This window comes from Protomyctophum bolini (genome assembly GCF_963924005.1).
Source record: "Protomyctophum bolini genome assembly, chromosome: 2".
NCBI classification, from domain to species: Eukaryota; Metazoa; Chordata; class Actinopteri; order Myctophiformes; family Myctophidae; genus Protomyctophum; species Protomyctophum bolini.
In genome coordinates this window covers 39,325,054-39,339,165 of record NC_137863.1, presented here as the reverse complement: position 1 = coordinate 39,339,165, position 14,112 = coordinate 39,325,054, and the positions used below count along the sequence as shown (strand labels likewise).

The following is a 14,112-nucleotide window of genomic DNA, read 5'->3' as shown; positions in this document are numbered from 1 at the left end:
GTCAGACGGACCTGGGCACTATTACATTTACCATTTAATATGGATTCTCGTCAAAGGTTTAAATCCCACCCGACTTACACTCTGAAGTAGAGGGTAGCACAGGTCCATAAAATTGGATCCGTTCCGAAACAGGGCAGAGGATATTTGGACCAGACGGAGCCGAGAAACATTCTGATTTACCGCGCCTGCCCGGGAAACGTCCCCCAAGAGGAATGAATCGGTTCCGAGTGGACCCGTGCCACCCACCCTCTACTCTGAAGCAAACATTCAATACAAACCTATTCAGGACGGGAACCCCGTTTGGTGTTTAACGCTTGAGGACGGGAACCCCGTTTGGTGTTTTACCCTTGAGGACGGGAACCCCTTTTGGTGTTTTACCCTTGAGAACGGGTGGTGTTTTACCCTTGAGAACGGGTGGTGTTTTACCCTTGAGGACGGGAACCCCTTTTGGTGTTTTACCCTTCAGGACGGAAGCCCTTTTGGGGTTCTTGTTGCTACAGTATATAGCAGCAGTTTTGTAATTTCGTTGTTAGTATTATTCTTTTTAACCTTTTTCAGAAAACTTGGGTCAGGATTTAGAAGGCATTTTTAGAATGAAACTCAGTCCTAAATGGGTTAATCAGATTTCACCTGCTGGCAGAGAGCTGCACTGTTCAGTTCTGCCTGTGCCTTTCTCCATTTCATACATTGACACTTAAAAAGCAGGCATTGCTAAAAGAACTTTGGTCCCAGAGCTACAGAACCGTGCAGGCAATGAACGTCACTGTGTTTCTTTCCAGTCATTTTCTTCCCCCTTTCTTCCAATTTAGCAGTTATGACAATTCCCCCCACGTGTGTGTGTCACTGTAAACCCCTGGTGATGGTCACATGGGACCATAGTCAGCAGCTGCTTCTTTTCACCTGACAAGTTTCAGCGGGAGGGCGTAATGCATGCGAAGGAGCATGCTGTGCTTCCCAGTTCCTCTTGAGACACGCGCATGCGATCAACCAGCATGAGTCGGCTCCCACCCTCCAACACGGCCAACTGTGTTCGCTGAAGTGCCTGACCATGCCGGAGGCACTGCGGATAACCCCTACTCTCCACTGTGGAGGGAAACGTAAACATACCACTGCACCTCCCAAAGGGCTCCATTGTGTGTATTTGTCTTTGACTCTATAGCATGCACCTTCGACCTCTCTCCTACCTTCTCACTGCCAGCGAGGTCAACCAAGTAAAGCTTTCCACACAGTTTCTGCTCGGTCTCCACGTGTTCCTGCTTGATGTTTATGAGGAAGATGCTGTGACTCCGCGAGCTGTGCTCATTCATGTCTGAGGAGAGCAGAGAGGAGAGGAGAGGAGAGGAGAGGAGAGGAGAGGAGAGGAGAGGAGAGGAGAGGAGAGGAGAGGAGAGGAGAGGAGAGGAGAGGAGAGGAGTGAGGGAGTGAAATGTGGACAAATTTGAGACTCCGAGGAAACCATTATGTCTCTCAAAGGTCAGAGGAACAAACAAGGGCTGTCAGTCAATTTATCACTGTAGACACGGTTGTTAAAAGAAATGCACATTCACTTTCAGCCTCAAGGTGAACTATATTCTCCCTTACACCTAACAGCTCGGAGAGGACAGCGTCTTTTTTTAGAGGGGTGCTAGCCCCTCTAATATCCAGCTTTTGGTGTTTGTCCACAAACTTTGTCCTACACAAACATTAAATTCCCATTGACTGGAGATGTATGGAGAATTGTATGTCATAGTGTCTGTGCAAATAGACATATTTATGATGTATGTACGATGATAAGAGCGACCCTCACTTCACAGTGATGTGAAGTGATGTTTGAGTGGTGCGGAACAGCAATGTCCCCATGTCCACGTACTGTACGTGTCCCTATGTTTAGAGTACCAGTAGGGGCAAAAGTGGCGCTGTTGTGCTAGAAACAGAGAGAGAGAGAGATAGTGTTGCACTGTTGCCTGCTAATTACAGATAGAGAGAGAGAAAGAGAGGGAGAGGGGGAGGGGGAGAGAGAGGTGTCTGCTAATTCAGTTCACACGGGTGTGATTTTATCTCAGCATTGAACTTTGACTTTTAAAAAAAACAAATGTCATCTGGGCTGAAGAGAGACACGAGATTGAGAGAGCAGTGGAATGACTCACTGGTGACAGCAACATGACGATTGGCTTTGCCTTCGTCTATAACGTCCATCACCTCCTCTGGACTTGTGACGAACCGCTCAGTGCAGCCCTGCATGACACAAAGACACAGTGCACGTGCACAGTTACATATATATATGAGAATGAGTGTGCTGTATCAAATCAATACGGTCACACACACCAATATTTATGTGACCCGCTATCTAACAACACCCTACAGGCGAATCACACCGCAACAAATTGTGCACACAAATCTACACACCAATGTGGCCCAATGCCCCATCAACCACAAAATGCGCACACTGAACAGCCTTTTCCAGATTTTCCGTCAGTTCAAATTAGAATCCACCAAATTGTATGTATGTAAATGGAATTGTGCATAATGAAGAGACAGTCATTTAGAATCACATCAAAGTGCATAATCACTCACCTTCACGTAAGGAACCCTGTATTTATCTTCATGCACCGACAGGTTGGTTTTTGTCACTGCAATGAGAAAGTGATCAAGGAAAGAGGTTGTTAAGTGTATGTGTATGTGTGTGTGTGTTGTGTGTATGTGTGTATGTGTGTGCGCGTGTGTGTGTGTATGTGTGTGTGTGTATTAGGGCTTAGTCGACTATTCAACTAGTCGACTAGTAAATCCAATAGTCGACCTTGCTGGTACTAGTTGACTAGTTGATTCTCCTGTTTTTGTAGGCCTCAAGATCAGCTAGAATGCTAGATGTACAATTTTTTTCGACTAGTAAACTAGGCAACTAGTCAACTAGTAAAAATGTGTGTGTGTGTGTGTGTGTGTGTGTGTGTGTGTGTGTGTGTGTGTGTGTGTGTGTGTGTGTGTGTGTGTGTGCTTATCCGTGGGTGCGTGCCTGTATGTAAGTGCAGGTCTGTGTGGCTATTGAGAACATCTATAATGAGACATGTACCTTTGGCTCGCTGCCTTTTCATTTCTGAGTGGCTAGAAAAAGAAAATCCAATCCAAGCCTCCAGCTAATATCCGGTGGTTCTCAGTCCAAGGCCTTTGCTATTAACTGAGCTGAACTATTTTGTCAAACTCACTGGGAGGTTAAGCAAGGTAAATGTCTCAACAAATGCAATACAATTTATTCCATGAATATACTATTCAAAACAATTCACGAATGCAACTACACAAGGTGAACCTGCTTCAGTACAGGACTTCAAAGGGGAACTTTCGAAAGATGCCGTTTATGAGCAAATCACATTATTGGGCTTTCGCTATTATAATTTTGTTGCAGCCTCGTGCGTGTGTCTGTGTGTGTGTGCGTGGCTCGCTTGTGTTTCTATATGTGCACGTATTGTAACGGCGTTAATGTGTTCGAGTGTCCATATTTAGACATTCATACACACTGCGTCTCTGCACTGCAAAATGTTTACTCCGTCGTGCAAGTGGCTCACACGGCAAAAATAGCAGATCTTCAAGTTCACAAAGCGTCGCAGATGCAATGTGTTGTGAGCTTGTAGATCAATTTTTTGGCACTTGACACAGCAGCGAACTATGAAGTATAAATCGTGCTCAATGTTCCTGCTTCCTTATCTTACAATCCTGCACATATAGGTGTGATTCCCTATTGCTGCGTCTATTCTTCTCGTTTCCCTTGCTGTCTTCCCCTTTCCTGTTCGGGGTATTACTTACTCCTCTTCGTCCCCAATGGGACATAAGGCTTCAATGAGCGCTCTCCATTTCATTCGATCTCTGGCAGCATGTTGCGCCTCTCCCCAGGACAGATTCATCTGTTCCAGCTCCTGCGTCACAGTTCTGCGCCAGGTGGTCTTGGGCCTCCCAGGTTTTCTTTTTCCTGGTGGTGTCCATCTTAAAGCCACCTTTGTGATGCAGTCCTGCTCCATTCTCAGTACATGCCCTAGCCATCTCAGTCGTCTGTGTGTAATGTCCTTTGTAATGCTCCGGCTCCCTGTTTGTTTGTACAGTTCATTGTTGGATATTTTATTTGGCCAAAAGATCTGACATATACGTCTTAGGCATCTGTTGTGGAACACTTCCATTTTCCTTGTGTCTGTCTTGACCACTCTCCAGCTCTCAGATCCATACAGCAGAACAGACTTGACATTGCTGTTGTATATGAGCATCTTCGTTTTGAGGCTATACTTTTTGGATTTCCAGATGGATCGGAGTTGGGAGAAGGCACCCTGAGCCTTTCCCAGCCTTGCTCTGATGTCTTTTGATGCCCCACTGTCCTTACTGATAAGGCTGCCCAGATAGGTGAAATCGTCCACAAACTCGAGTGGTTTTTCATCGACAAGGATGGGTTGTGTGGGGGTGGAGTTCACACACAACACTTGTGTTTTTGAGGTGTTTATACCGAGTCCGACCTGTCTGGCGAAGGTGCTAAGCCTGTCAGTTTTAGCCTGCATGTTGTTGTGGTTTGTGGATAGGAGAGCAAGATCATCAGCGAAGTCAAGGTCTTCCAACTGGGAGAATAGGGTCCACTGGATGCCTCTCGGTCTGTCAGCTGTGGTGTTGGTGGTGATCCAGTCAATGGCGACAAGGAAGAGGATAGGAGAGATGATGCACCCCTGCCTCACTCCGGACTTCACGGGAAACGCCTCAGAGAGGTTATTCCCCATGATGATACTACACTCAAAATGTTCATAGAATGTTTTTATGATGGATATGAGCTTTGGTGGTATCCCATAGGAGTTCAGTATCTTCCAGAGGGTGTTTCGGTGGACACTATCAAAAGCCTTCTTGAAGTCCACGAAATTGATGTAGAGGGGTGTGTTCCATTCTAGGCACTGCTCTATTATGTTCCGCAGCAAATATCTGGTCTGTACATCCTCTTCCCTTCCTGAAGCCTGTTTGCTCCTGTCTAAGCCTGGTGTCAATGGCTGTCTCCATCCTGTTGAGAAGGACTCTGCAGAACACTTTGCTTGGAATAGATAAAAGTGTGATTCCACGCCAGTTGTCGCAGTTCTTGAGGTTGCCTTTCTTTGGGATTTTGACAATAAGACCTTTGGACCAGTCTTCAGGGATGGTGTCACTATTCCAAATGTTTTGGAAGAGGTCCGTCAGCACTCGTGTTGATGTAGCAATGTCGGCCTTCAGCATCTCGGCATGGATGGTATCAATGCCACATGCTTTGCCACTCTTCAGAGTCTGTATGGCGGATTTAATCTCAGCAGAGTCAGGGGGATTGATGTTGATGTCCAGGATATTGTATGTTGTTGTGATGTTGGCTGGTTGTTCTGGCTCAGGGAGGTTGAGTACTTCCTGGAAGTGTTGAACCCATCGGGCTGCTTGCTCACGCTCTGTTGTACAGATGTTGCCATTCTTGTCCATAACATGGGCAGTTTGGTTTGTACATTTGCCGCAGAGACGCTTGGTTATCTTGTACACTGTGCCCAAGTTTCCATAGGCTGCAGCCTTCTCAGCTTCACTTGCCAGGTGTTCAACAAAGACCCTTTTGTCTCTCCTCGCACTCCTCTTTACCTCTCTGTCCTTGTTTTTATAGGACGTGTTGGCTTTTTCGAGGAGTCGTTGGGACTTGGTGTTCAGAGCCTTTGCCTTCAACTGCTTTCTCTCTTCGATTTTCTGCCAAGTGTCAGCCGATATCCATTCTTTGGCCCCTTTTGGTTTGAAGCCCAGGACCTTCTTTGCCGTTTCGGTGTATATGTTTTTGATGGCATTCCATTTGCTGCTTACAGTGGGTTCTTCTATGATTTCAAAAGAAGCCTCTAGTGTGCTGAAGCGGTTTCTGAGCTCCAACACAAACTCCTTGTTTTTGTTTGGATACTGGAGTTTTGCAATGTCCAGTTTCCTCTGCCGGTGGCCTTGTGGGATTGACTTCTTCAACTTGAGTTTAATGGTGGCAGCGATTAGGTAGTGGTCACTAAAGGCATCTGCTCCCCGATAAGCTCTAACATCTTGCAGTGACCTGCGCCATTTGCCATTGATGATAATGTGGTCGATTTGGTTGATGGTCCTACCATCAGGTGACTGCCACGTGAGCTTATGGATGTTCTTGTGAGGGAAGATGGTACCTCCGATGACCAGGTTGTTACTCATGCAGAGATCGACCAGGCGTTCGCCATTGTTGTTCCTTTCGCCACATCCGTGCCTGCCCATTGCCCTCTGTTCGGGGTATAGATGTTCCTAAGCCTGTGCACGCTCCCTGCATACCGATGGAAGCCTCCACCACTGGCTCCATTACAGATACTATCGAATGGCTGCCTGCAGCTTTCCATCTCAGCCTCTCATTCCGCTCACAGCACAAATATCTGGATGACATGGCTGCATATTGAATTTTGTTTCAAGAGCAAAATCTTTTTCTTTTACAAGATGAACCTGTATTCTATAGAGAGATACATACTAATGTACTTTATATTATGAGTTTTAACCTTCAAGATAAATGTTTTCGATGATTTTCACCAAGAAACACTATAAATCTTTCCAAAGCATGTGAAGTGTTTTTACTCTTTTGGAACAAAGCCATTCATCTTTCTGTAGTCTGTAGGTCAGAAGTACAACCTACCATCCAGCAGGTCCCGTATTTTATCCATGTAGATCTCAAAATAGGACACCTGGAGAAACACAAAAAAGAAACTGATGACTAATTCTTACACTGTAGATATACACAGAGAGGGAGATAGACAAAGAAGGAAACACAGACAGAGAGAGAGAAAGACAAAAACCCACGCGTCATTTCATCATCGTTGATCTACAAGCTCTCAACACGTAGCGGATGTGACACGTTGAGAGCTTGTAGATCGGCTATTGTCTGTGCCTGACACCGTCGTACGGCGAAATCAGGCCTTTAGGGAGAGGAGGGTAGATTACACAAATCTGGAAAACGGTGCCGAGCTTATCACTTCTCCCACGGGTAGGGCATCCATTCAGTGACGGAGGCGTGAAAAGAACAACAGACGTGGCTGGATAAGTATAATTTATCATGTTGGTTTATTCATGTCCTGTCCTGTCTGCTCTGTCCTAACACACTAGAAGATTACTTTGAAGGCATGTATGGGTTCCATTGACAAAGTATCTCGAAACTATACTCTCAGCTGCTGTGGCAAAAATGCACCGTGCACGCGTGCACATGCGTCACAGTGCGTGTGTGTATGCATGCGTGAAAGGAAATGTAAACATACTGGGGCGTATTCATCAAAAAAATGACAAAAATTAAGTTATACGTAGCTACTGTAAAATCAACAACACACTCTGCATTTCATGGGTCACTGCCTTCTGGATAGAATGTGCCACCACTCACCAGACATTAACGTAGAAACTGTGTTTCCACTATGTTTTCTAGAGCCAGTCTATTATTATAAATGTTTAAAACTTGTCAAATGGGGACATTCTGCATAATGAGTACTTTTACCAATCCTTTGAATACAGGAATTTCACTTGTAAATATACATTAGAGTACACTTCTTCCACCTCTGGTTGCCGCTAGGTGTTCTATAGCAGACAGAAACAGCATGAAGCTGTCATCTTTGATTTGTGCCCTCAATTCTGCTCCATGATGTACAGTCGCAGGCTGTCATTTCAAAAGTAACTCCATGTGGTTTATTACCTCCACCGGTGCATAAGAATGCACATGGAGCATGTGCACCAGGGATGTGAGCGTTTGTGCCGGCTGTCTCAGGCATTGTCGTTGCATTTGCATACTTGCAAGGAGGATGTTTCAAAAGGCTTTGCAGTCAGATAATGGACAATTCTCTAGCATAATCCTTAAGCGTCCAGGAGCAGAACAAGAGAATTCAGCTTTACGTGTTGCAGGAGAATCCAATCGTCTGCTGCACTAAAACAGTGTTACTTAAATCTGTCCTGGTGGCGGGTTGGTAGTGCTGTCGCCTCACAGCTAGAAGGTCCTGGGTTCGATTCCCGCTGAGGACGCTGTGGGTGCTGGGGTCGTGTTTTCTCCTCTGCGTCATCAGTGCCCATACCCGAGGCGGGGTTGGCGAAAGGGCCTTTCTGTGTGGAGTTTGCATGTTCTCCCCGTGTCCCCTAGGGTAGGTACCCTCACAAAAAACATGCAGTAATCCTGGTCTCTAAACTACCTCCCCCTGGCCAGCCGGGGCGCCTGATGGAGGGGGAAGAACGTGTTCCTTCCACGCACTACGTCCGGCCGGGGAAATTCCACTCTGTCAGGTGAAAAGAATTAGCTTAGACTCCTCATGCATAGAAAGAAGCATGAGGTCAGTGTCCTTCCGCTGCCCCCGCAGGTTGGCAGAGGAAGTGTAGTGCCCAGGATTACATTCGATAATTGGGTAAAATTATCGAATGGATAAAATGGGTTGCAAAATCGTGGGATAAAATAAATAAATCACACCCATGTGAAGTGAGTGGTGCAACTCTGTGTGGGGGTCCCCGGGGGGTCCCTGGAAGTTCGTCCAAGGTGTCGGCCCGGGTCCGGCGAGCCGGCCCGCGTCCGAAACGGTCCAGAAATGACAGAGTTACCGTGTGGGGGTCTCCAGGGGGTCCCTCTGTACTGTACTGTCACTGTACTGCACTGTCACACCTGAAATCATTATACAGTTAACATGTGCGTGTGTGTTAGGCTGCACAACAGTAACACTTGGTGGTGAAAACCAACCAAACGCTATTTTCGTGCTCGGACACAGCCAGGGACACACCCAGGGACACAGGGACGGACACAGCCAGGGACACAGGGACGGACACAGCCACACACAGCTGTCTGTAGGAGTGGTTGCACCACTCGAAAAAATAATAATCTGTCCTGAGGCGACTAGCAGAGAACTAGCAAGTACAAAATGGACCACAGTTCTTTTGCGCCATATAACATATACGAGTTAACATTCCCACCAGGGACGAATAGCTACCAGCAGTGTGATTATTAAATCTCCCAGACAGAGAAGACGAACTGACCTCATCATAAAGGATACAGTAGTATACTGTATACGGTGATACAGCCAGCAACAACACAATCTACAGTGGAGGCAGCAGTGGGTCTATAAATCACCATCATCCAGAATCGGTAGGAAAGTTGATTCAACGATCTTCCTTGCATAATAAGAGAATATTAGATTGAATTCTGCAAGAAAAGAAAAAAGCCAATATTTTGTCATAATCTATTTACCAAGGGAACCTTGGTAAATCTATTTACCAAGGTTCCTGACCTGATAATTTGTCGTCAAGCCAAAATATACTATTATTCTCTAACCCTTTCGATGTCCGTTGACAGACAGTAGCTATGTACAGTACTAGTCAATATGTTTTGGGCTCCTGAGAAAACCATGACTTTTCGTTGGGGGGTGAAATTTGCAAATCAGCAGCACATTGCAATTTTGCTCTTTGTGTTGTCGGCAGTCCACCTGCTCGGATGAGGTCAGCCATCACATAAATTGGCAGAGGCGTACCTTAGACCTCTCCGAAATCACACAATTTATCTATATTAAGCTTGTCTTTTTCACTTTGATATCGTTGCTGTCGGGTGGAAACACACTTATATATTATCCACCTATGTCTGTGGATCCACCAATAATGAACAAAAGTGAGGGCATTGTTGTCGATAATGACTTCATATCTCCAGGGGGTAGGCCAGGGGTGGGGGGGTTTCAGTGCTTGGTGCGCTCATGCGCCCTCATGTGGTTGTTTAGACCAATTCTTGATCCGCACACTTGTCCACACACGGGGCAGGGGTGTGTTGAACCTGGTTGGACAGGTCCGCACAGGTCGCACGCTCATGCCAGCTGCCTGCGCTTCTCTGTGCATCTCAGGGATGTCTTAATTGGCCTCCAGCTGGGAAACACCTGTGAGGCAGAAAGAGTGTCTCGATCTGCTGCTGTCCTTTCCAGGTTTGGAGGGTGGAATGTTGCAGTCCCCGAGCAGCATCTTCATGTGGTCCTTATAGCACTTTGGTTGTCCTCCTGCAGACCTCTGCCGGATTGGAGTCGACCGTAGAGAATCTGTCGGGGTAGCCGGACTGCAGGCATACTAGATCACATGACCTAACCAGCGGAGCCATCTGCGTGCCAGAATCACCTCTATGATGGAAGAGTTGGTGCGTGTGTATACTACTATACTTGTGGGACATGAAGAAAGACTTAGCTCGCCTGCCATGAGACGTCTTATAGACGGTCAAAGAAATCACCCCAGACGAGACACGCAAGAATACTTTCTGTGGTTCAGGCGTGTTTAATCAGAATGATTTCAGACTTGACTATAATACACCTTTTCAAACGAGGAGAAGTTAGTGATTTCCAGTCCAAAAGTATATTGTGTTTGGTCAATTCAAACGACTCTAAAGTACAGATGACTCTTTCAAAGTATACTTTCAAAAGATCTACAGATCCGTCTCCGTCAGCCTTCAGACAGCCTTCAATAGGTTTCATAACAGCTCTCAAGAGTGAATGTCTGGAGCACATTTACTGTTTGATTTAGTATTCTCCCCTTGGATGCCAGTTTGAAAATAATCATTAATTAATAAACATTGGCACATTTTAATAGAAGTTTATTGAAATGAAAAGATTTCCAGCCAGACTCATAAACACACATAATATAATTATTTTTTTCTTCTTTTTTACACAGTTTATGTGGACCCGCACTCTTAGTTTACTTAGTTATCTAGTTATCTATACATAAAGTCCCGTATTTACCAGTTTATGACCTTACAAGCCAGCCCTATATTTATACAAAAAATATTTTGTTGACCAATAGATTCACGATATTGAAATTATGACCGATATCCGATTATTTGCAGGGTCATAACGGCCTATACCGATTTTCGATATATTACATTATTATATTATATTTATATTGAACTCATTGCTGAATCTTTTCATTTTTCATTTTTGTTTTGCTGGTGACTCAGAAAGAGAGAGCACTGTGCAGCCTTTTACGCTCAGAATCTAATTAAGATAATGCTGCCTTGCATAACTAAGTGGAAGCAGAGAGACTGATTTGGTTTTAATTTAAATTGTAAGGAAGCAGATCTGTCCATCCAAAAGATCACCTGTACAGTAGAATTGGTGTTAGCATTATGTAATGCTTTAGCTATTGAAAAATAGCAGATCTACAAGCTCGTAGCTCGCCACCGAGTGGCGCGCTACGAGCTTGTAGGTCTGCTATTTTTGAAAAATCGAAGAACGACTGACATAGAAACATAGCTTTTTCAGAAAACTGTCAGGATGTAGAATACATTTTTAGAATCTGATCTCAGGTCAGAATGGGTTAACCTCCAGGCAGAGAACACGGAGGTTGGGATAAATGAGGTTACGTGAGACTGTTGTGTGACTGGCGACATTCTGTACTTCTGCTGAAACCTCTTTATCTGATTTAACATCCTCAGCTCTGCAGAGACAAGCAGTGTTTTGGCAAGAAGAGCATGAGAACCGTGAGGGATGGTTTCAACACTGAAATAACGTCTACTTTTAACCACAGTATGGAGGGGAGGGACTATAGTGACTCTCCTTGGAAAAGCGTCATTGCAATTACTCTAATCTGTGATTATAATCATATCCCCTAGGCTATAGGGTACGGCATCAGCCATCTACGAACATGTTAGTACCCCCCCCCCCCCCCCCCCGGAAATAATACATATATATGAAAGTGGTGACCGTCAATTTACCTTCTAGCATTGCTACGGTTGCTATGGAGCTCCTCCGTCCCCACCAGCTATGGGATTTTTTCCATCCAGCTCCATTGAGCCTCCATTATAACATGATTTTCAAAGCCCTGTATCTCTAAAGCTTCAAGCGCATTTTCTCCCTGCTCGGCACGATTGAACACCATCATAAAACATAAAGAGCAGGGAGATAGATATACAATAAACCCCCATGGGGAGCATGCTGGGGTGGGGTGGTGGTGGGAGAAAACATCACATACAACCAGGAACCATGAGCAGAGGAAGGCAGGAAGAGCATGCAGTCTAGTGAGCTTAAGTAGCCCACCCAATTGGTCAGCTGACTGCCACATCGGCGAATGACGTGTGGGACTTGCACACACTTATACGCCCACATAGTAATGCAGCATGTTAACCCTGTTGAGTATAGTAAGGCTGTACCCTAGCCCTGTTTTTAGGACTCGAACTTCGGCAGGAAGTTTCTAATTAATTCATTTCTCAGAGTGCTTTTAACCAGGCTGCAATTCAACACGAGATATCCGCCTTGAACATGATTAGCGCAGTGCTGAAGAGAGCACAGCGCCCTGTCTTTATCAATCTCTCTCGTCTCTCCCAATGCGCGCGCACACGCGCGCACACGCACACGCACACGCACACACACACACACACACACACACACACACACACACACACACACACACACACACACACACACCCCCCCACACACACACCCCCCACACAAGCACAAGCCCATTAATTAAGATTCGAGTGCCAACCCTAACGAGCGAACAATCGAACCCCGAATGTTCTGGGACAGCCTTAGAATATAGTATGCGCCTTTGAGCATGGCATGAACCCCCTCGAGTATGTCTGACTGAACTAACTCTGCAGGCTAAGTCTCATTTATGCATGCTTATTAATTATATATTAGGAAGCTGTGCAATTGTGCAGGTCCGTTTGACATTCTCAAGGTGACATGCAGTGAGTCCGAGTTTCAAAGTTGGATACAGTCAGTGATTAACTGCTACACACGAGGCTTAAAAGCATCACTACTGAATAAGTTAATGACACACATACTGTATAGAATTAATGACACACAGCAGTTGCCCTGAAAGGATGTTGATTGATGATTGAAAACTGCAGGCTGAAAGCTCCTACTGGGTACACTACATGGCAAACTATGAAATGCAAATAAAATATACACCTATTCTGATTTAGTGGGCCAAAATATGCACTCACGTCACAAACAGGTCTGGCATGACCATGCCTTTACCTGGCTACAATCGTGCTGCCATGAGCAGGGCAGGATTAACACCTCTGAGGGCCCCTGGGCACTGAAGCTCGAAGGGCCTGCATGTGTGAACATTTTGTCCGTTTCTGGGCATTTTGGGGCGGTTTTATGCTGTAATATTAGCCTATTCCCGGGCCGTCTACCCCGCCCCAGAGTGACAGTCAGGCAGTAAAAAACACATTTTTATGTCTGGTGCCCAGGGCCCATGGGCACGTGCCCAAAGTGCCCATATGGCCATGAGCATAGGGAATTGCTGTGCGTGACAACTCTAATGAATGCGCTTCAGTGACCATCAACTCTCTGTGTGTGGATATTAGCACTGCGCATTTTCTATGCAATGACTCATTTGCATAAAAAGGGGCCAAAAGTATGTATACAATAACCTAATTTAAATACGAGCAGAGAGCACCGAAGCACAGCAACGCTGTGTACTTGGCAGGCAGTACAGTAAGCAACAAGCTATATAGCCTTAGATGTTTTCTAGCCTTAGATGTTTTCTATGTATATTAGGATAAATATGCGCGACTGTAAAGACAAAATGGAAGTGGCGAGGAGGCTCCACATCCACTGTATCCGGATACTCATGAGACCTTTTCCGTTGGCCCAGACTGTATGATGAAGCGGTTGGAAATCGCGGAGGCAACAGACTGGTAACGCCAGACTAAGCGGTGCCTAACCGCTCCACGACGTACAGTAGCAATATGTGTATGTATATCTGTCTCTGTGTGTCTGTATGTATGTCTGAGCATGGACAGCTGCAACACCTAAAGTGGCCAGTAGAGTACAGCACAGAGTAAAGTGGCACAGAGTACAGAAGAGCCCTCTGGAGCCCTTCGGACGTGGGACGGCTCGCTGGAACCGCGCCAGCCCCCTGGCCGCGTTCCTGGGGGATGTTCCGGACCACAGTACACTACAATACAGTACAGAGCACAGTATAGTACAGTAACTATGACAATAAATGTATAGCTCAGTGACAGTGCAGGTGTGACCCACGTGATTACAGGTGTGAACTGAGCGGTGCAGGTGTGACCCACGTGATTTACGTGCAGGGTTTTAGTGGGTGCAAAAGCCAAGTAATCCCTTTGTGTATTTTCCCCACAGTGTCATCTTAATTATCTCAGTGTCTTGATAATTCTGACAA

At 45.7% G+C, this 14,112-nt stretch overlaps 2 protein-coding genes across 2 annotated transcripts in view; one reads left to right on the top strand and one right to left on the bottom strand.

The window, feature by feature from the left end:
• The window catches only part of kif5ab (kinesin family member 5A, b), a gene marked incomplete at its 5' end in the record, with an annotated part of 102,108 nt that overhangs the window by 51,078 nt on the left and 36,918 nt on the right, over nt 1-14,112 (bottom strand). The window contains 4 exons of the mRNA XM_080780066.1: nt 1,185-1,309; nt 2,127-2,214; nt 2,554-2,609; nt 6,629-6,677. Coding sequence (XP_080636192.1) covers nt 1,185-1,309; nt 2,127-2,214; nt 2,554-2,609; nt 6,629-6,677 — 318 coding nt within the window. The remainder of the gene's footprint in view (nt 1-1,184; nt 1,310-2,126; nt 2,215-2,553; nt 2,610-6,628; nt 6,678-14,112) is intronic.
• igsf8 (immunoglobulin superfamily, member 8) overlaps nt 1-14,112 on the top strand; it is a 154,347-nt gene that overhangs the window by 110,783 nt on the left and 29,452 nt on the right. The gene's annotated exons all lie outside the window — the stretch shown is intronic.